Raw genomic sequence first — 21,308 nt, 5'->3', positions numbered from 1 at the left:
TAATTTACAAAGAATAAAACAAACAAAAATATTAATAACTGTTCCTTTTATCTGTGGACCCCTGTGCGGTGTGTGGATAATAAAACATGATTGTCACTGGGTTTTTTTGTCTTTTATATACCCTGCTCATCGTAGATTGATAGCAACAAATTCTTCTGGCACAACTTCACCAGCTTCACTTAAAGTAATAGGGAACAGCTTTATTAAGTGTTGCTGGAATCTTCACGTCATGTAAAATGAAGTAAACAGTTGAATTATAAATAATCTAACCAAAGCGAGCATGTGTAGTAATGGGGAAAAAGAAAAAAAAAGGTTAAAAGGTTAAGCCTATAACACTGAGGTCCTGGTGTTCTCTCTTTGCTTTTAAAGCCTGTACTGTCCTGCCAAGATCTGAATGGTTTTCTAAGGTCTTCCAAGTTAAGACTGCAGATGGCTGTGAGTCAGCAATGTAAAGGTTTCTAGCACAACCTGGCTCACTACCAGGGGGGCACGGAGGACAAGGAAGGGGAACAAAGTCTTCTAATATACAGAACAACTTTATTGGCTGACTGTATACAGTAATACAGTAATGTGGTAAACTAGTTCTACAAAGTAAAAGTTCTAAGGATATGGGTCTGGGAAAGCATTCAAAAGGATTTTCAAATTACTTGAACAACTTTAACTGAAGGGACACTTTGTACATGATGGTCTAGCAAATTCACTGTTAGCTGCAAACAGCATACGGACGTCTCTGAGCACTCAAAGCAGACATGAGTCTCCAAAAAAGGAGATCTGGATCTGCAGGAAACTTTGCAGCTGTTGGTGTCATAGCGGTTGGATGTAAAAGCAAACATCATTTTCAAAAACTGGACCTGCACCGGGTGTGTGTCAGAAATAAAAATGACTTATAGGTTGCAAATAAACGTGTAGGAGCAACAAACGCTCCTGTGCTTTTAAAACCAGTTTCAGGCTGACACGCTGAAACTAAAATAATACATGAACCGTTACTTGCTTGTCCAAATGTATAAAACATCAATAAATAAAACCACGTGACTGCACATATTTGGACTAAGATAAGAAATCTAAGGTATAGATGAAGCCAGATGATACATATGTTATGCTTTAAAAATGAAATCAGTCAGGTTTGTGGGCAGGTGGTGTTTTTACACTATACCTGTGTATACACTTGTGCATATGGATTTCCAGGTGGATGTGTATGGAAGGGTTCTCGTCAGTGTGGGTGTACAGTGTAGTTTCATTAGTCGGGACAGGAATGCTGATGAGGCGTGGCCAAACAAGCTGATAAAATCGTCAAAACATTCTGGCCCCATGCCACGGCACAGGCAATTATTTCTGAGGGCGAGGGAGAGGCCGGGAGGAGACACGCGCCTCCTCCTCTGTAGACAAACCACAGGAATGTGTTTATTGAGCCTGACTGTTTAGAACGGACTCGGAAAGGTTTGTTTGAACAAACTGTTCGAGTCGGTGTAAGCAAACCATGAATTTTTTGTTACAACGTGACAATAAATGTATCTTTGCTTAATTGGATGATTGAAAAGTGAGCTTGTGCCCATCTTAAGTGTGGGATGTTGCAGGGTCACAAGGCAGGTCGGGGGGTGATTCAGTTTAGATTGTTTTGCTTTTTCAGAATTAATTTCAGGATATTAGTCACTGCCTTTACAGAATTATCGATAATAAAATGATATAATACACACATACATTTCCTGCTTGACGTCTGATGATTTCAGACCTCTCTGTTCTGGATAAGGATCTAAACGTGGGCGAGTATTCAGCTGAAGCTGTGGTGTGGATGTCGCACTGCGTGACTCTTCAATCACACCTCTGTGGTTTATCGAGGTCCACTCATTTGCACGACCTTCAGTTTGAGAGCAGCGTGCATACCAAACTTGTTTGTTAAGCAGCAGACTAAAAAGGCGTACTGTTCAGAGATAAGAGTGGGAGCGATGGTACAGAGTGTTTTCACTCAGGAGGGAATTTACTCCAACCTATTAATCATTTCCACATCACGTCACGAGAATCAAATATCCCAAATTACCCAAGATTATCTGAAATAGACTCAGGCAAAACACTGCATTAAGTGCTAATCCCCCTGATTTTTGGATTTGATCGGCGTGTTTACAACTCTTATCTTTAAACTTATATCTGCGAGTCTCTCCGGGTTTAGAAACCACTAGAGTTGGAGGGACAGGATTTGGTGCTGACACTTTATCAGATTAGACGAGTGTGCTCATGGCTTATCTCTCAGAATCTTCGTCTCTCGTCGGTACAGCCGTACGGATTGCCTACTGTAACAGAGAAACCCAAACAGGCGTTGATGTCCTCATAGCAGCAGCAGGTCGCCGAAGGAACGAGGCTGTTTTCACTGTGCGTGTCTCGTTGTGTTTCCAGGTTACAGGGTGTACGTGTTTCCCACTTTTTGTAGTGATTAGTCTGCCGATTAGTTTCGTGAACAATCAGTTGGATTTAAAAAGGTTCTGATCCACTGAATATGTAACAATGTAACTTGGAGAAAGACGGCATGGTGCGTGTCATCATGTGACCAGGAAACAATTTTACCTATTACTACTACTATTACTTACTGCGCAAGTCATTTCAGTCTCTTCAGAAACCACTGGAATGAGTTTGTGTATATAATTAGAATCAGCTGATTAATGTCAGATTTATGGTTGGGTGTATTTCATCTTCGACCTGATGTGGTACTTTCTCAGTACTTTACATGTTCTGAAATAATAAATTCTAATTTGCAAATAAGTCTTTACTTGTCAGGTTAAATATCATCTGACTCTAGTCACATGATTATTCGTTAATATTCAGTGTTAATGTGGCAGAAGATCTGCCTTTCCTGCACCTTTTCACAAAGTTTAACGATATTTGTCTTGGTACTGTTTGTGTAATCCTGCTGGCAAACAGACAAACTACACCGTAAATCTATTTGTGCACAGGATCTTTCCTTGCTCAAAGATTTAAAGACCGTGTTCTGTGAAAATCAAGTTATCAACCTTCGAAATGTCAATTTGCTGAATCCAAGTAGACACACGAGCAAAATAAGCTGTCAGACTAACCTTTTCTGCCTTGGTAGTAAAAATAGTTAGTAGGCGTTGGTGGGGCTATATTTAATATGAGCTAACTTGGCAGGTCAGGTGGTTGAGAACAAAGTTTAGCTACCAGAGCGGTGAGTGAGCGTTGGAACATTTGGAGGCTGGAGTTTGTTTAGGGCTTAATCGATGATAACTTTAAGACGATGGATTTGGGTTTTCAGCTGTAAGCGCTTCAAAATCCACCTGTGCTAGTTTGTTGTAATTTGATGAATGACTCGTTGAGCTTTAATAGATTAGTTACAATTAAAGGCTTCTGTGTGAATTGTAGTTGGGTGGTGTGGATCAGCCCACACACTGAGAGCAGGCCCGGCTTAGTTTTCTGATGTGAGGAAGTAGAATACAAGCTGAACTCATCACGCCTGTTTCCCGAGGTACGATTGCTCGTGTGGTGTCCCGCTGTTTGTGTGACGGTGACCGATTGAGGGCTGGACATTAGAACTAATAAACAAAATTTAAAGCGCAGGCAGTTACACAAACACGCGCACTCGGTGTGTGTCCTTGAGTTAACATTTTCCAAAGCCTTGATTGGTAGTGCTCAAGGGGAAAGAAGAAAATAAAACTGAGTATTTGAAAATCTATCTCATGCATCTGGACTGGGTCTCAGCCAAGTCATTGTTACAGCGGAGTCATACTATAAATTCCAGCTGGAAGGAAGAGAGGAAGAGTTACAGACAATAGAAGAGCATAAATGGTCTCAGTGTCAGAGGCTTGTGCAACAAAGATTGTTGAATAGCCACTGAAATGGCGAGTTTTGTAATTGTACGCGTTTGCACACACATCGTTTTTAATGATTACACAGTCAGATCAGTTGGACTGATACACTGACAGAAGGAAATGTTGCCCTTGCAGTGATACCCGTGGACACAATCTGATCTTGAAATCTTTCTAATGCGAGTTTTTGAAAAACATTACGAGCATCTGACCCTGAAAGAGTGATTTACTGGAGCACCACCCTGTAGTGTTTGGAGTCGCACCTTTCCTTAGGCTGCGTGTGATTTGTCTTGAGTATGTGTGTGCACGCTTGTGTGTTGTCTCAATATGTTGTTCAACAACCAGCTCTATGCAGTCAGCTGTCCAGTACAGTTTCAAAGTCATTAATCACAGGCCCAACACGGCGGAGAAAGGGAGCGAGGAGGGAGAGAGAATGGGCCCAGCTAGAGCTGTAATCTGTACAAGGCACCTCGGGGAAGACGTGAGAGATGTGTGCAGCAAAGAAACAAAGGTGAGGGCAAAGTTGAGGGAGAAGGGGAGTCGGAGAGCGAGGGCTTTATAAATGAGGAGTTGGTGTGCAGTAGATTCTTGTGGGTGTCCATCAAATAATTAGAATAATTTTAATTTATTACTATGTTAATGTGAAACTTATTGACCGCTGTGTGAAATTAAAGAGCCTCTCTCCATTGTTCTGTGTTTGAATTTGGAAAACTGAGGATTTTTATTATAGGAAGCAGATGGTCAACAGTGCCTTTCTAGTCTTTTTGACCAACGTGTGTTTCCAATACAAGCTACATTCATGTATCTGTGTTGTTATTAGGGCTGCCACGATTAGTCGACTAGTCACGATTACGTCGACTATCAAAATCGTCGACGACTGATTTAATAGTCGACGCGTCGTTTGAAGCTTTGTAAGATCACAAAAGCCGCAGGAATAAGGAGTAGGATTTCAGAGTGTAATAACGGACTGAAACAGAAGATGGCAGCACTGCATGTTCATGATGCCAGCTGCCGTTAAACCCCGAAGAAGAAGAAGAAGCTGTGTCCCAGAATTCATAGCGCAGCCCAGCTCAATTTACAACAATGGCGGCAGCTAGTTAGTTTTAATATTACTCTTATTATTCTTTCTGGGTCACAAAATAAACGTTTAACATATTTTCAGGCGAGAATGTAGCTGTGTAAACCTCAAATATCTGCTCAGTTTATCAAGACACCACATATTTTCAAAAGCGCTCCGACGTTTTCGGAGACGTCTGTTACCCACTAGCTCGATAGCTAGCCGGGAGCAAGGTCACTAGAGCCGTGAGAACACCGGACTCCCGGCAAATCGTTTTCAAACCCACCGCCGTCTTTCGCTACTCAGGTTAAACATGATATATAAGTCACTAAGATAACTTAAAAATGTTATTGTTTGGCTTTTTTAAGTATTTATTTATTTATTTATTTTTTATTTATTTTTATTTATTTATTTTTTCCTGGGTAAATCGGTTTGGCTGAGATTAAAGTTATAGTTTTTACACAGCTGAATAAACGTCAAGCAGACAGCTGATTATCAGAAGTGTGAGATGCTGGAGAATTTACTCCGGTGTCCTGTTATATTTTAGATAGCAAGGAGTTTATTAAACTTCACCGAAACAATCTGCAGATTTCAGTAAAATTTAATAAACTATCATCTTGTCTTTATTTTTAGTTAGCACAGACCTTAAACACTTAAAGCTGTAAGCTAATGATAGTTATATAAGAGCAGATGCTGCTGGTGCAATAAGCTGTACGTTTTATGTCCGATGGATGATGATCTGATTAGTCGACTATCAAAATAATGGTTTGTGGCAGCCCTAGGTGTTATGTATTATTGCCTACTGTGCTATTCATACACACACAAATTCACCACTGGTGTTTGAATTCAGTTCACTTTTATTTATATAACACCAAATGCACACGTTCATGCACAGTGGACGAACCGGGATCATTTCCAATATTTAAAACATTTACTGTGAGAACTCTCAATTATTTGGAATCTTGAAGTTTCAGAAGTGATAAATATGTGAGAAATAAAAAGCATTATGATAAAAATATCAAAAAAATTGCAATTTAGAAATGAATTTGGAATAAATGCATAATTATGATTTAGAGAGAACAAAAAACACATTTTTTACAAATGTAAAAAAGATGAACATTTTCAGTGCAGTAATAGTGCAAGAAAGATAAAGTTGGTTTAATAAAAAGTAAATTTAATACAAATGCATTGGGAACAGAGAAGACTTCAGTTTTCCGAGACTTGGTTTTGGACCTTGGAAACTGAACGCTGCTTCTCCATCTTTAGTTTTGACTGCGTGGGCGTCAATATGACCTTCCTCTGAAGATGGACGAGGAAGATCTCTCTTCTGGATTGACAAGAGAGAAGATTCATCCTAACTTCTGCAGTACAGAGGGCACAACCTGTAACATCTCAGTAATTCAGCTGCGGTTTAATATCAGATTTTGGCAGCCGTCCTGAAACAACTAAAGAAAAACATCCCTAAAGAAACGTAAGAATGCAACACTGATGAACTCCACATCATTTCTGTGCTCTGTGATGTGTAATTTAACAGCAGTCCGTATCCTTCAGACTGAAGTGTGACTATTTTAGGATTCTGACAGAAAATGTTGGATAGTTTTCCAGCCTGTTGTGGTTAACAGTCCGACAATACCACGACTGAGACTCTGTCTGTGATAACTGATGTCATTCCTGATGGGGCAAAACAAAACAAGTGTTCTGTTAGAAATGTGTGCAGGTGTTAAAAAACAATTGTAGGTAAATTGATCATGTGGTGATAAGTCTGTTCACAAGTCACTGATTTTTGTGTCCTTTGTTGTAGGAAGGAGATTTCTTCATTCGGACGCACCATGTTGAATACTGTGACGGGGGGATTCTAGACCCCGACGACATACTCAGTGATCTGGTGGAAGACAAAGACAAGGTAAGTACATCCTCTGCAGAATATATTCTATTGTTTCTGTTTAAGTATGATTATGGGATTATACAGATTGGTGTATGTTTTTATGGAACAGCTGACTGGTTTGAGTTTTTTATTTGATTTTAACCAAAAACCAGAAACCCTGCTTCTTAATTAATAACTCTGAAAACAATATGTGTTAGTTCGTTTTAACTGGAATAGCCTGTTTCCTGACGGACCAGCACAGCAGATTACACTGGCATGTGCAACTGACCACCCCAGACATGCACCAGGCAGCTATTGTTCTGTGCACAGTTACAAAATCACAGTATTTACTTTGGCTCATAAATATTTGCCACAATTTTTGTATATCTGCTTCTGTACACCACCACTGTGCATTTAAAAATAAAATCCAATGTAATGCTATACTTCTTCTCTTGAGCTTCTCTCCACGCCTTCAGTTGCTGCTGTGAATTCAGTTTTCCCTTCAGGAACTAAAAAGTCTGCTCGGTCAGGTCCAGATCAGGTGGTCTTGTGTCATTTCACTGCCTTCAGAAACTCTTGGGTGTCGTTTGCTTTGGGCTCTCATCCATTTGCACTGTGAAGCGCTGTGCGATCAGCTGTGTCTATCAGCAGTCAAACATTAATAACACTAGTGGCACAGTTGCACTGGCAGGCCATAACAAACGATTTTGCAGGATTGCACAGGCTGGTTTTAAATGTTTTCTGCCAAAGTCTGGCTTTCTTCTTGTTGTGTGTAACCAGTGGTTTGCACTTTGTGTTAAACTGTCTCTATTTCCATTCATGAAGGTGCCTCTTGAATACAGACTGCCACCTCATTGAGAGTATTCTTGACTTGGTTAGAGGTCGGTAAAGGCTTTTTCTTTCATAAAGGAAGCCTTCTGAAATCATCATCCACCTTAGTTGTGGTAATCTGGCCTCACCATAAAACTGCATCAGTAAGCTGTCGAATCACTTTTAACCCTCTGAAACGAGCAGTTTCAAAACAGTTAATACTTTTATACCTGAAAGTCTGCACCGCAATTTGTTTTTTGGAAATGTACAGAGGTGTCATTGTCCAACCTGCCTTTGGGTCGACCGTCTGTATCCCTAAAGCTATAGGACACACTTTGGTTTGCGCAGTGCAACAGTGCATGACAGTCCCGTGTATTTCTCTTCGCTCTTTGGTTTGATGCTAGCTCACACGGAGAGCGAGCGTGTGCCAAATGCAAAAGCAAGTAAAAGAATGCTGACTGCAGTTGATACAACAGTTTCATGCTGATTACGCAGAGAAGTGAGCACATGATACTGTGTGTCTGCTCAAAAGTGTTACAAAGGCTGAAGTAGAGATCTTTGTCTGGTATATTGTGTGCCATTGTATGTGTGTGCAGAGTATTGAGCTGCAGTGGCATATAAGCCACTCCCTTGATACAATAATGCCTCTTAAGCAAAACTCAGAGGTAAAGGTTTTAACTCGCCTTCAGCGTCAGGCAGCATCATTAGTAATTCACGTTTGGAGACTTGAGGCAAACGTAATCCATATATTCCTGTTTATTCTTATTTTTCCCCTGAAGAATGTCATTTGTCATTTAACCCCTTTGGAAACTGAAGTTTTTCATACTTTTTTAAAAGATCTGGCATTATACAATGTGATCAGTCCCATCCCCTAGAGTAAGGGCTGTTTGATGATTGCTCGGAGCCTTAAATGAATCCGGAGCCCTTCTCTTGGTGGCTCCGCACATTAAAACAGTGTCAACATGTTTTAATGAGCTTGTGTCCTATGGATAACTGAATTTTTCATTTAGGTCACTGCTAAAAAAGTTGAAGAACCTGCTGGCTAGAAATTGTACAGATACAGTGTGTTTCCCTGTCCTTGGATCATACTGTATGCCTTTAAGCATGTATAAATACTGCAGGATTTGTTGGAAATTCACTGAACTAATTAAGAACAAAGTTGCTGTAGTTAGCAATTTCTCTCGAGGCTGTAAGAATCTGTGGGAAGAACTGCTGTTTGTTAAGACTCGGGCCTTTGTGCCTCTGTTCATGTCAAAATAATCACTTATTTTACATTTAAAAGGATAGTTTTGTTTTTGAGAATCTAGCTAAAGGTTTTTGGCTTGATTGGTCAGTGTGCATGCCGACAGCTTTGGTGCATGGTTACGTGCATGAAGTGGCCCAAGACTGACCTGAAGAAATGTTACTTGTGACTAGAGCAGGGCGATATGGCCAAAAATATTTATCACGATATATATTTGAAAATTTGCGATAACGATATAACCGACGATATAATTGATGCGAGACAAAATACAACTCCACAACATTACTAGCGCAAAAAGACAACCTTCCATTTATTTTCACTTAAACAAGAAGCTGGTTTTTATGTACATTAAAGCTTTATAAAAATGTAACAGTGCAAATGCAAATTCCTTGCTGAAAGTTTAACCAAAAGGCATTTCCAGTAGAAATGGGCTGACATATCCTGAGCATAACCATGTATAATATCCACTGAAGTTAAAAAGAGGTGCTTTGCAACATTAAACTGCAGTGTGCAGTACGCATTTTTCGCACCATAAGGTGCACGGGATTATAAGGCATATTAAGTGAAACAAAGCAGTCAGATAAATCAAACTTTATTAAACTCATTCTTCTTGCTTCCTCCACTTCTGTACCATTGATTCATTAATGTTGAATCCTCTGGCAGCTGCTCTATTCCCATGTTGTTGCAGTATATTAATGACTAACCTCGTATTGTGGATGGATTATCTCAGTTGTTCTCCTGACTGAAGTTTGGTCCGTTTACAGCATCCTGCCATGCGATTGCATTTGTCTCTAACCATGAGGAACCTTCACGTTAACTTTTATAAGTGGAAAAGTGTTAGTGTTCATCCTCCAGCTTCACTGTTTATGTTATGCTAACATAGCTGTGTCGCTAGCGATCACGTAGCACATCATTATATACCAGCTAGCCCAACTTCAGTAACCCTACAAACGTCACTGCTGTTTAGTTTCCTGTCTTCATTTATGTTGGAAGTGATAGCAGAGCTGTACGTTTGATTTTTTTCAGAAATCTCTCAGTCAGAACATGCTATATCATGCTTAGGTAACTAGCGAAACTAGCGAGCTAACTTCCGCTAGCTTCCTGCTAACTTCTAACTCCGTTAAATGTAATAACTTTTGTTTTCATGGATGCCTGGAAGTTAAACTTCATAGTTACACCTGGTAAAGCAACAATGCTGATCATTTTATTAAAGATGAAAGAATTGAGACAGTTTTTAACTCTAAGTGATGCTGCAGTGTTGTTTGACCTGAAGCATACGGAGTTTAGGACCCAGATTACTCCCAGATTTAAGGGCATCTTAGTCCGACAAATATGACAATAACAACGGCCGCTTGCATGTTCTGCAAAAAAATGTGCTTTGTTGTGTATCTGACGGACAAACACCAAACCAGTTCCACATCACTGAAGTTGCACCACTTTTACAAACCAATTCTGGTTCATCTGTTTCACTCAACAATCGGCCATGTGCGTATGAAAACAAAGGCACTGCGCATGCGCATTTTACTCCCATTCTATCGCGATATTTCATTTTCCTATCGTTGCCTAACATTTAGAGCTGGGCGATATGAGATTTTTTCATATCACGATATGTTTTTTTCATTTCAGGCGATAACGATATCTATCACGATATAAGCCAAATAACTATATTTGTAAGATTTAAATGAGCCGTTGCTCACAAGTAAAATGTGAAATAATCAGCAGCTTGTTTTTAAATATTTATTTCCCATAATAAGTTCAACAGGGTAGATGTAGTTAAGGAACATGAGACTTTTTCAGATAAATAAAGGCAAATATTGCAAACTACACAAAAGGCAGCCGCTAAAGCGTTTAAGTTTCAAAATAGAACAAACGAAACAGACTAAATTGTCAATTCCACTTAGAAATAAAGTATTAATTCTAAAAATAAATCTTAGTTTGTTTTACAGAAGAACAGACAAAACTGACTAACTTTTGTCAATATCAAATAAACTGAGAACTAAAAGGAAATTCTCAATCTCTCCTTGTTGTATAGCTGAGCTTTTCAAACAGTTGTAACAGTTACTTTAGTCTGACAAAAGCCGAATGACGAATTAGCGCTTCCAGTCAGAGACTGAGGCTACGTCCACACGTACACGGTATTTTTTAAAACGGAGATTTTCCGTTTTCGTTTTAAAAAATAATCCCGTCCACACATAAAGGCAGAAATGAAGGAAAACGCTGCTATGAACATGCCAAAGCAGCAGGTGGCGCTAGATTCCTAACCGTGCAGAAATGTTGGCCAATCAGAAGTCTAGAAGCCTCGGTGGGAAAAAGTAAACAAAGCTGGGGCATAGAAGCAGAACCGAGTCGTATGTGTGGACGGACAGTAACTGTGTGTATATGTAAGCATTTAAACACTGCAGAGAGTAGAATTAACAGTATTGTAGAAATTCATTTCACCGAAACAATAACGTGGCGCACAGTGTGACGCATGCAGCAGACTTGCTTTCGGCACAATTTACAGTGCACGCTACTCTGTTTTTTGTCAGACTTGAAATAGCCGAAATACCTTCAAACTACGGAACTTCTATGGCTCTTCCGTTCGACAATCTCTCCGGCATTGGAACCATCATCGGTTTTCTCTTCGGTCACGCTCGGTTGATTTTTCTAGTCGGCACACTCATTTCCTCCATTACGCGCTGGCTCCATTACCCGCTGGCTGCTTCCCAAACAAACACACGTGCGGCTTGTCACTTGTGCTGTACGTAACAAGTCACACGACGTGACGCTGCGGCTGTGATTGGTTCGGCTCTGCGCTACTGAATTTGGATCGGCTGACTTTTTTTTTTTTTTTTTTTTTAAGAGGACAAGAGCGGCGAGGTCTATCGCGATAGCTTAATTTCTCTATCGAGTAAAAGTTATATCGCGATACATATCGTTATCGTTCTATCGCCCAGCTCTACTAACATTATACCGGTATTACCGTGAACGGTATAATATGGCCCAGCCCTACTTGTGACTGTGTCTGTTGCTAAGAATTGATATTCACACATGACATTTTAGAATTTCATAAAGCCTGGATTGTTCCTCCACGCTGAGTGAAACGTTGTGATGAGCTCTTGTGTGAAAACTGTGCAGTTACATGACACACAGAGCCGCAGCGCACGGCCGCATGACTCAATGACAGGAGCAATAAAAGAGTCCGGAAAGCAGCAACTGACCGAGAAGATTATTGTTCTGAGAGCCTGTTGCCATGGTTTTGGTGAGATTTGCAGAGCATCATGCACTGGTCCTGCTTTTGGCTGCTTGTTTGTGATGCTTAATGTGCCGGTGTCACAGTGTAGAGTTTCTGCGAAGATTAGTTCCTCTACGTTAGAAACAGTTGTGATGGTGTGTCTTTGATTTTGTCTGGACTTTAGCGCCCGAGACTGAATTATTTGGCATTTTTTGTTTTGTTTAGATTTTTTTTCTTTCACGTGTTTAGCCTTTTTGCGTTGACTTGTAACATTAAGATCTTTGAATTCTGTTTCCTGAGAGAGCTCAGGGTTACAGCAGTTTCAGTGTTGTCTTTCATTCTGCAGTTAGAGAGAAGCATTGAGTTAATGTTTGATATCAAAATGTGAGTGGAAGGGAAATGATTAGATAAGTGTTTAATCATTTGAATAGCAAGTTGGAGCGAGTCGAGCAGGTTTCTGTGTCAGAGCTGGACTTTTAATGACTGAAAGTAAATGAATGTCTTGGTGACGGCGGTCCCTAAAGATGCACAATACATCTGACGACTGCTGTATTTTTATTCAGCTTTTCCCTCGATGCTCTCTTCTCTCATATTCGCTCAAATAGGATAGCGACGCTTGTAGGTAACAGACTTCGAATGCAGTCAAACTGCCAAAGACATATTTTAGGGCATCAAATACGACAGCGAAACGCATCGAAACGTAAAGTATTAATTTGCGCGATTTCTAGAAAATATATATATTTCAGAGCTGGGATGAAAACATTGCAAAACACTAATGCCCCCAAAAGGCACATACACACAGACACACAAACAAATAAACTGTACAGAATCATACTCGGCGATACACACTCCTGAGCACCAGAGATTGCATATGAAATGAAAGTGTGAGATATTCATTGGATTCTGAAGCGAGGCTGTCATAGTATTACTGAGCTGAGATGAATAAATGGCTCCTAATCCCAGATGAGTGTTTTACTGTAGGCAGACTCAGACTGCCTGGCTTTAGGTTTAAAACCACAAAGAAAATAAAAGATATTTGAGGTCCGCTGAAGAAAGAGGTCAGGAGTACAGTTTTAAAAAAAGTGGCTGAAATATACTCAGATACTGTTTCCCTCCGTAAATTGCCACCGTATCGTGATCGCAAACGCCTCCGCCGCAGTGATGGCGTCAGGGGTTGATGAATCTGGCTGTAGGATTATGGAGCGTCACCTCTGTGGTGAGAAAGGAGCCTGAGCGAGTGTTTGTGGTCAAGAGGAACTCTCTAGATGTGGTCGGGCTCGCCTCAGCGCACAGCCTTTGACCTGAAACCAGTCTCGCAGAGAGAGCCTGGACTCTGCACCACTCTGCGCTTGGCCCAGTGAGATGTTGGGGTGTTCCCAGCAGATGAAAAGGTTCCTTCTCTGCAGCTGTAGGTTAGGGAACAAGTCCTGGCTGTCGCTTGTGCTCACGTGCTGAGTGACGGTTAAATGGTTAAATGGATCCTGCCTGTTTGGAGTCTCAGGGTGGGGTGTTTGAAGGTGCCTTTACTGTGGGCTCCAGCGTCCTGGATGCTGGACAGACCTGGCGTACCCAAACTTGTGGCGTGTGTATGTTTGGAGGCCCCAGTTTGTGAGATCTTTAATTTCCACATCCAGCTCAGCTTTGAAAGCGTTCTACACTTTACTGCCACGTTAGACACCAACCACCATGCGGCCACAGAAATCTCTGAACCAGGAAGTGGACAGAAGAGGTGAAGGGAGCTGGGAACTGAAGGAGTTGAGCTTGTTTGGCTTGTGGGACTGTCACTCGAACCTCACATTCAAGAAAAAAAGTTTCTCTCTGTGAGGACTTTGGATCCTGTTAGTCTCACAGGATTTTTATGTAAAATAGAAGCTGAGTTAAAAAAAACACTAAAATTTAAAGTTGGCACATCTGTCCAGCTTTTAAGGCTCAGTCTGCTAGCATGCTGCAACTGAGTGTAATTCATTTAGCATTATTTTCCTCCCAATCCAGGTATCTGGAAATAAAACGCCTGACGATATTCACCTGGCTTAATTAGGTGTAGTGAACCATCACAGTTTTATGACAAAACAAACACCGTATACGAAACATTGTAGGAGGAATATAGAGTCTGTCTAATTTAGAAAAGGAAACTCAGCCTACAAGTTAATGCTGCTGCTGTGTTTGGATACAGATGACACGTTATCTTTGCATTAACATAGAAAATATTTTACTGTTGTATTTTTTCATTATTCTACAGCTTGATAGGGAACAGTCTCGTTTACACGGCGCTCCCCCAGGATCCACCTCTTAGGAAAATTATACTATACCAGATAAAATAAATGATGTGGGCTGTTGTGCATTGTTGGTAAATGCACCTTTAGTCCCCCATCCAACACCCTCTCACTCCAGCCTTTTTTCTCCATTACCCTAATGCCTCCCCTGCACGTTGTTTTTCAAGCACACTCACAGCTTTGTGCCAAAGGAAATGAAAAGTAAGCAGAAAATATGGATTCCCATCAGCATTTTCTATGTTGCTGGAAGTGTAATTCCTAATGTATTTTTTCCATCTCGGAGGTATGCAGAAACAGTCTTACATGGCCTAGGGTGTGTTTAAAAGGTTAGCTGGTAATGGATGGATGGGGGAGAAATACTGTTGCCTCATATGATATTGATGTTTGTTCTGGGACATTAATGTCACGTACACGTGGTGAATGCACACAGACTCTACATTTAGCTTCCCTGACAAATAAGATTTAAGATCAGAGAAACCACTCCCCACACCCTGAAACACACATCCTATCATGCTTATTATTGTGTCTTTTGTAATGGATCCCCATTCAAACCCCCTCATGAGCGTGTACCCTTTTACCCTATCAAAACAGAAAGGAGGATATTTATTACATAGACGACTAGCACTCTAAATATCTGCAGATGTTATAACACAGCATGTCGTATAATTTTGCAAGCTGATAAATCGACTGCTCGCGTTCATAACATATGCACATGTATGAAGGGCGCTCGGTTAATATATGTTGACTGTCAGTGTAGACTGATATATGTGTCAGCGTACTGCAATTTACCAATGAGGCCGTAACCTCATCAACCAGCAGCCAGACTGAGAGTTATATTTGATATCTGAGGTCCTAAGGAAAGAAGAGGTTTATGGCCATTCCACCCTTCTCAAGGACTGCGGGATACACCTGTCAATGCTCACACAAGACAACTCACCAGTGATCACTATATAATGGTGAATGTCTGGCTGCATAAAGAAAATGACATCTGAGTCATCTATAGTGGACAGGAAGGACATTTTATGACTCGTATAACCTTTTGAAGGACTAAGAAGAGCAAATATGCACACAACCTAAAGACATATGGACACAGCCTGGCATTAATCTGTATTTAGCACTTCTAGATGAACCGTTATACTAGGGGTGGGCAATATAAACGATATACGATAGAAATGATATAAATTTGGCCAACGATAGAGATTTTGACTATACCGCTCTATCGCGATAGCGCATGTTGATGATGTCATCAAGCTGCGCCTGTTTTGATCGAAAGCATCGCAGCGGCTACAACCATTATCATCTGCAAATTATGGCGGGCGACAGTCATAGCAAAGAGATGAAGCACTTTTGAAATATGGGGAAAGCCAAAAACTGCGCTTCCTCCACTTCCGTAACATTGATTCATTAATGTTGAATTCTCTCGCAGCTGCTCTGTTCCCATGTTCCATCCATCCATCCATCCTCATCCGCTTTGTCCGGGGCCGGGTCGCGGGGGCAGCAGCCTAAGCAAAGAGCCACAAAGGCAAAAGGCAAAGTGCCACTTCTGCCTAATATCAGCTCCTTGTGGCCCCATCATTTTTTTTTTACTTTATTTACCACCCCCCTTCTCCCCTTTCCACCCACAGATCACTAATGCACACACAGTTCTCCCACCCCCTCCAAAATTTATTTATTTGTGGCTTTGTTCCCATGTTGTTGCAGTATATTAATGACTAACCTCATATTGTAGATGAATGATCTCAGTTGTTCTCCTGACTGAAGTTTGGCCCGTGTAGCATCCTGCTATGCGATTGCATTTGTCCCTGACCACCAGAATCCGTCACGTTAACTTTTATCGAGTGGAAAAAAGTTGGCGTTCATCCTCCAGCTTCACTGTGCTAATGTTATGCTAACATAGCTGTGTCGCTAGCGATCACGTAGCACAACATTATATACCAGGTAGTCCAACTTTAGTAACCCTGCAAACGTCACTGCTGTTTAGTTTTCTGTCTTCATTTATGTTGGAAGTGATAACAGACCTGTACGTTTGAATTAGTTTCAAAAATCTCTCAGTCAGAACATGGTATGTCATGTTTAGGTGGAAACTAGCGAGCTAACTTCCTGTTAACTTCTAACTCCGTTAAATTTAATAAATTCTGTTTTCATGGATGCCTGGATGTTAAACTTAATTGTTACACCTGCTAAAGCAGCAACGCTGATCATTTTATTAAAGATGAAAGAATTTAGACAGTTTTTAACTCTCAGTGTTCGTTTGACTTTGGGACCTGAAGCAGCCATAATGCTCTGACAATCCATCAAAACATTTTTTAACAATTCAATTCAATTCAATTTTATTTATATAGCGCCAAATCACAACAAAAGTCGCCTCAAGGCGCTTCACTTTAGCAGATTTCTGCACTCCAAAATCGGTTTGAGGTCAGTAAGCACAACCAGAATTCATACATAAGGCACACTCGATTTTTGAGAAAATTAAAGGATTTTAAGTGCGCCTTATAGTGCGGAAAATACGTTATACAGAAGAAAAGAATATATCGCGATATATATATATTTACCGCACATGCTTCAAATTATATCGCGATATGGATTTTAGGCCATATCGCCCAGCCCTACGTTGTACCACGATGTGGACCAGCTGGAGTCAGTTAAAGCTGGAGGCTTGCTTTCCAGTTTGGCGCTACAGTGTCGTCATGCTGGATGACAAAGACTTAGACCTGTAAACAAGTTGCATTCATTGTTTGAAGGTCATGTTATATAAAAGTATCCATCTCATGTTAGCACATAGAAATGAGAGGAGCGGATACAGGCTAAGGATTCACTTGGCTTCATCATGCTAAACCTCTTTTCTGTTGTATTTTATATATACTGATTTAGTATAGCTAGAAAGATAATTAAATTTTTCAGAATAAACTGTGTTATTTCCTGAGGACTTTAAATGATTAGGCTGTAAAAAAACATAAAAATGGTGCCCAGTAAATGACACTTGTGCAGCGTCTGAAAGCAATAATCGGCAATGCTTTCTTTAGAGGAAGGTCAATATTATTCTCACCAGCAGCCAGTTTATGTGGGGGGCTGAGGGGGCAAAGGTTGCTTAAGCACTGTTTTTGTGTGTGTAGTTGGCCTTTTAGTTCATTCACTTAACCTTCGAAAGCTGACATCAGACTTGGACAGAGAAATATATTTGAACTCGGCTTTCCTCACAGATGTGTTGATAAATATGATTAGGATGGGCTGGAAGTGATAGAAGAAAGGTCCACTTTAGCTTTAACACTTCATCCAGTTCAGTAGGTCTAATGATATTCCACATATCCAAGATCATTTGTGAGATGCTAGGTGTGGTACCAGTACAGATACCTTTACCAGATATATTAGAAATGTGTTTTCACTAGTTAAGAACATCTAACCAATCTATAATCAAAGCAAATGTCAATGTGAAACACATTTGTTGAGTAGAAAAGGCTTTCATTAGACGACCTGGGGTCAAGCCCGGCAGCCCTGCTGGCTCGAGATAACAGAGCAGCCACTCGCAGACCAAATCTGATGAGCAATATCTCTCTGCTGTAAATGGAGGCTTTTTAGAGAAGGGCACAGAGAGGTGACCCTTGAAACCCAGATGCTGAATATCCTAAAAAGTAAAACTGGTCTTAAAACCAGAACAAATAAATCACAGAAATGGGGAATTAATTCTTCAATAAATTCAAATTAAAAGTTAGTGGAGAAACAATTCCTGCAAGACTTCCTGCTGCTGGCATAGTTACAAAAATCATCATTAATTAGTGCCTAACACAATAATAATGGGATCATTAAGCTGAAGACAGAGGTGCAATGTGAACAATGAGGTTTGTTGCACGTCTGTCTGCTTGTTTTAAGCATCAAGTTTTTGTTGCGGTGTATGGGATTAAAAGGCTGTCTGGACTGCGTCAGCGTCCGCCCACACAAATAACCGCTTCTCACTGTGTCATATCACACTGCACATTTTTTTAATCCCTCTCAAGTCTGTTTTGATCGGGGTCACGGTTTAATTAATGTTGACACGTCGACCAACACGACACGCAAAGAGAAATTCACAAAACTACCTTAACGACACTATTCCAGGCAAATGCTGCCAGACTGTCTGGTGTCTATTGTCTTCATTATCTTGTCACAGCCGCACAAGCAGCTATGAATAATCACATTGCAACTACATCATCTTTACCAATCAATGCTTTAACTGTGGCTTTGTCTGTGATTTCAGAAAATGGGGCTGGAAGCCATTTCTGTCAGCACGTATATACTGCAAAGTCTTAATGTTCATGTCGTTTCTGATGAAAACTGTAGAGGAGGATTACAGGGCATTATGCATAATAACCTTTCCAGCAGGGTCATAATTGCCTTATTCTAACTGGCTTGTGTTTTCTTCCTCAAAATGAAAGAGCTAAGCTGACGAGAAGGGGTAAAAGGAGGAGGGGAAAGGGAAAAGAGGGGGAGGCGTGTGCAGCAGTGGGAAAGCTGGTGACGGGTTAATGAAGAAGAAAGTCAAACCTGAAATGGTTTTCTACGTACAGATCTTTGTAAATGTAAATTACAAATAATAACAACAGCTATTAAACATAAACCTCTGAGTCCATCTGATTATCCAGATCGCCTACAATTATTTATCCTTTCTGCTGGTCTACCTCAGAGATGGCTCGGCCCATTACTCACTGCAGGCTGCAGAGACACACAGATGTATGATGCGATAGATAACCTGGAGTTTCCTGATGTGAGGAGAAACACAACTGCTTGTGAACTTTTTGAACCACGCTCAGCATTAAGGAGCCCCACAGCTAATTGCCTTTTGAAAGTTAGACTAAATGATTTCTAATGATGAACGTCTAAACGATTATATTCCAGCCCCACTGTAAATGCTATTATGAGTCCACACAATCAATGATGACTGCAATCAATCTGTAAATAATGCAGCACATACATTAGCTCGGCCAAATTACTTTTGTGTGTGTGTACAGCAGCCTCGCGCTATAATTTCTGTCTCGTAGCCGCTAAACGCACATTTTGATCTTAATTGACTCATTTGTATCAAGAACTTAAGTTTAGCAATTAGAGTTTTAATGTTCTGATATACTATACAAGGGCACTGCGTAAACTGCAGACTGAATAAAAAATGATCACGTTATGGAGAGTCGATGCTGTAGTTGGAGATGGTAGATGTTTTCATGGAAGCGTACAGAAGAAGTACAGCGCAGATCTTCTGGTTCTGCAGCGGCACGATTATAATTACAATCACCTATGAGCACAAATGCCTTGAGCAACATCCTTCAAACATGCTGCTACTAACAAAATCACAACGTGGCGTGCATGTAACACGGGAGACGCATAACAGGAAGTGGCCAGCCCGTCCACCTGTCTGTCACCAGTCTTTCAGCCCTTTGCACCAGTTTGTTAGAATAATCATCCAGCACGGCGCCACACAGAGACCCAGCTGCTTCCCTCAGGGAGGAGTCCCACACTTTTGTTTTAGAATCTGTTACAACTTCTCGTTTCTGATGCTTTTGAGACGCTCAGAGAAAAAGTGATCGTTACTGTCGAGTAAATCTGAAGGACCAAGACTGGTCAAGTTTAGGTCACCAGTCTCATTACACTGAGATTTGTAAAAAGGAATGAAGGAACATTTGTCTCTGGGTAAATTGTGTTGTTTTGCACCGCTACAGATGCATTTTGCTCCGTTTTTATTGCTCTTTTCTGTGCATAGTGGATGTTGTGTGTATAACTCGGTTTTTTTGTCTAGTCATTTTTGTTTCTAATTATTTTTTAGTTGGACTGCAATATGCCGATTACGTTACCTAAGAATCCTCAATATTTCACTTCCTCAGACTCGGACACTTCCTCACTATTTGCTAATTCTAATGAGTTTTGACAGTTGGATGGAACTGCATTAAACTTTGGCCCGATGCACGTGTAGTTTCTTTATTAACTACCATTTGAAGCCCATCTGTATGTCTCAAAGTCTGACTGCTTAATGCCGTTTCTTCCCATCAGCCGGCCAGACATAATATCCACCACTCATGCTTCAGTCTTCATCAGGTAACAGCCCACACAGTGTGTTCTGTGCTCGGGAGCTCTGGTTGTAATCAACATAAAATATTAGAAGCTTGGGCTGGTGGGGGCTAAATGACTCGAGAAGGGCAGGTGCCTTTCGGTTTAATTAAAGGCAGTCATTTTCAGGGGTCCTGAGGATATAACCCCAGGGCTGCATGAGAAAAATTCATTTTAGAATGATCAATCAGACTGAAAGAAACTTTCTTTATTTTTCCCCTTCTTCGTGCAGAGTTTCTGTGTTGCACATGTGCAAAAATCAGGTGATGCTGCTCACTGAGCGTGCCCGCGGCGAGAGAGCAGCCACACGTACCTGCGCTGGTGACCAAAAATATAAAAACACAAATGAAAAAAAATGGACAGAGGTATGAAAAGTCAGATTCTTTAGTAACAAAGTTGCAAAGTTGGCAACAACATGAACTGAAGCGTGTTAATCAGCTGTGAGTCAGACAGATGTCAGAGGCCCACGCTGAGATGGGGAAAAACATGGATCCACATTAAAAACAAAAAGTCTTGAACTGTGTGATACCAAAGATGTACCCAGGAAATAAATCGTAGCCAATAATCGGAGTGTAGATCAGGCGTCTTTTGATTTAAACAAATGTTAATAAATGTGATCAGTGCTGCCTGAAGCATGTTTTTATTATAAACTTTGTCTGTGGTCTCAGCAAAGCATCTGTTAGAATGAGACACACACACACACACACACACACACACACACACACACACACACACACACACACACACACACACACACACACATCAAGAGCACTAATGACTAAAAAAATCTTTGACATTGCACTGCTTCATATGTCACAAGCACATCTTGCTTCACTTGATCAAATGCACAGATGGGTAATACAATATCACTTGTTTTGAAATGGTCTGTAATGCCTCATTAGTTTGATTGCTTACAGCCTGTCACACACGATGGGCAGAAACAATAAAAGCAGAGCAGACAAAAAATTA

The 21,308-nt window shown here is 40.7% G+C and overlaps 1 protein-coding gene across 7 annotated transcripts in view; it reads left to right on the top strand.

Annotated features, from left to right (window-relative positions):
• The window catches only part of LOC113007774 (partitioning defective 3 homolog B-like), a 223,168-nt gene that overhangs the window by 7,787 nt on the left and 194,073 nt on the right, over positions 1 to 21,308 (top strand). For 4 of the 7 annotated variants that reach the window (XM_026144696.1, XM_026144694.1, XM_026144701.1 and 1 more), the window contains exon 2: positions 6,668 to 6,769. The exons of 1 other annotated variant lie outside the window; for it this stretch is intronic. In XM_026144696.1, coding sequence (XP_026000481.1) covers positions 6,668 to 6,769 — 102 coding nt within the window. Of the gene's footprint in view, positions 1 to 4,110; positions 4,321 to 6,132; positions 6,338 to 6,667; positions 6,770 to 21,308 lie in introns of those variants that run through there. 2 more of the 7 variants (XM_026144700.1, XM_026144699.1) reach the window with 2 other exon arrangements.

Source organism: Astatotilapia calliptera, chromosome 16 (assembly GCF_900246225.1).
Source record: "Astatotilapia calliptera chromosome 16, fAstCal1.2, whole genome shotgun sequence".
Classification (NCBI taxonomy): Eukaryota; Metazoa; Chordata; class Actinopteri; order Cichliformes; family Cichlidae; genus Astatotilapia; species Astatotilapia calliptera.
The sequence above is the reverse complement of the archived record's forward strand: the minus strand, read 5'-3'. Positions and strand labels throughout refer to the sequence as shown.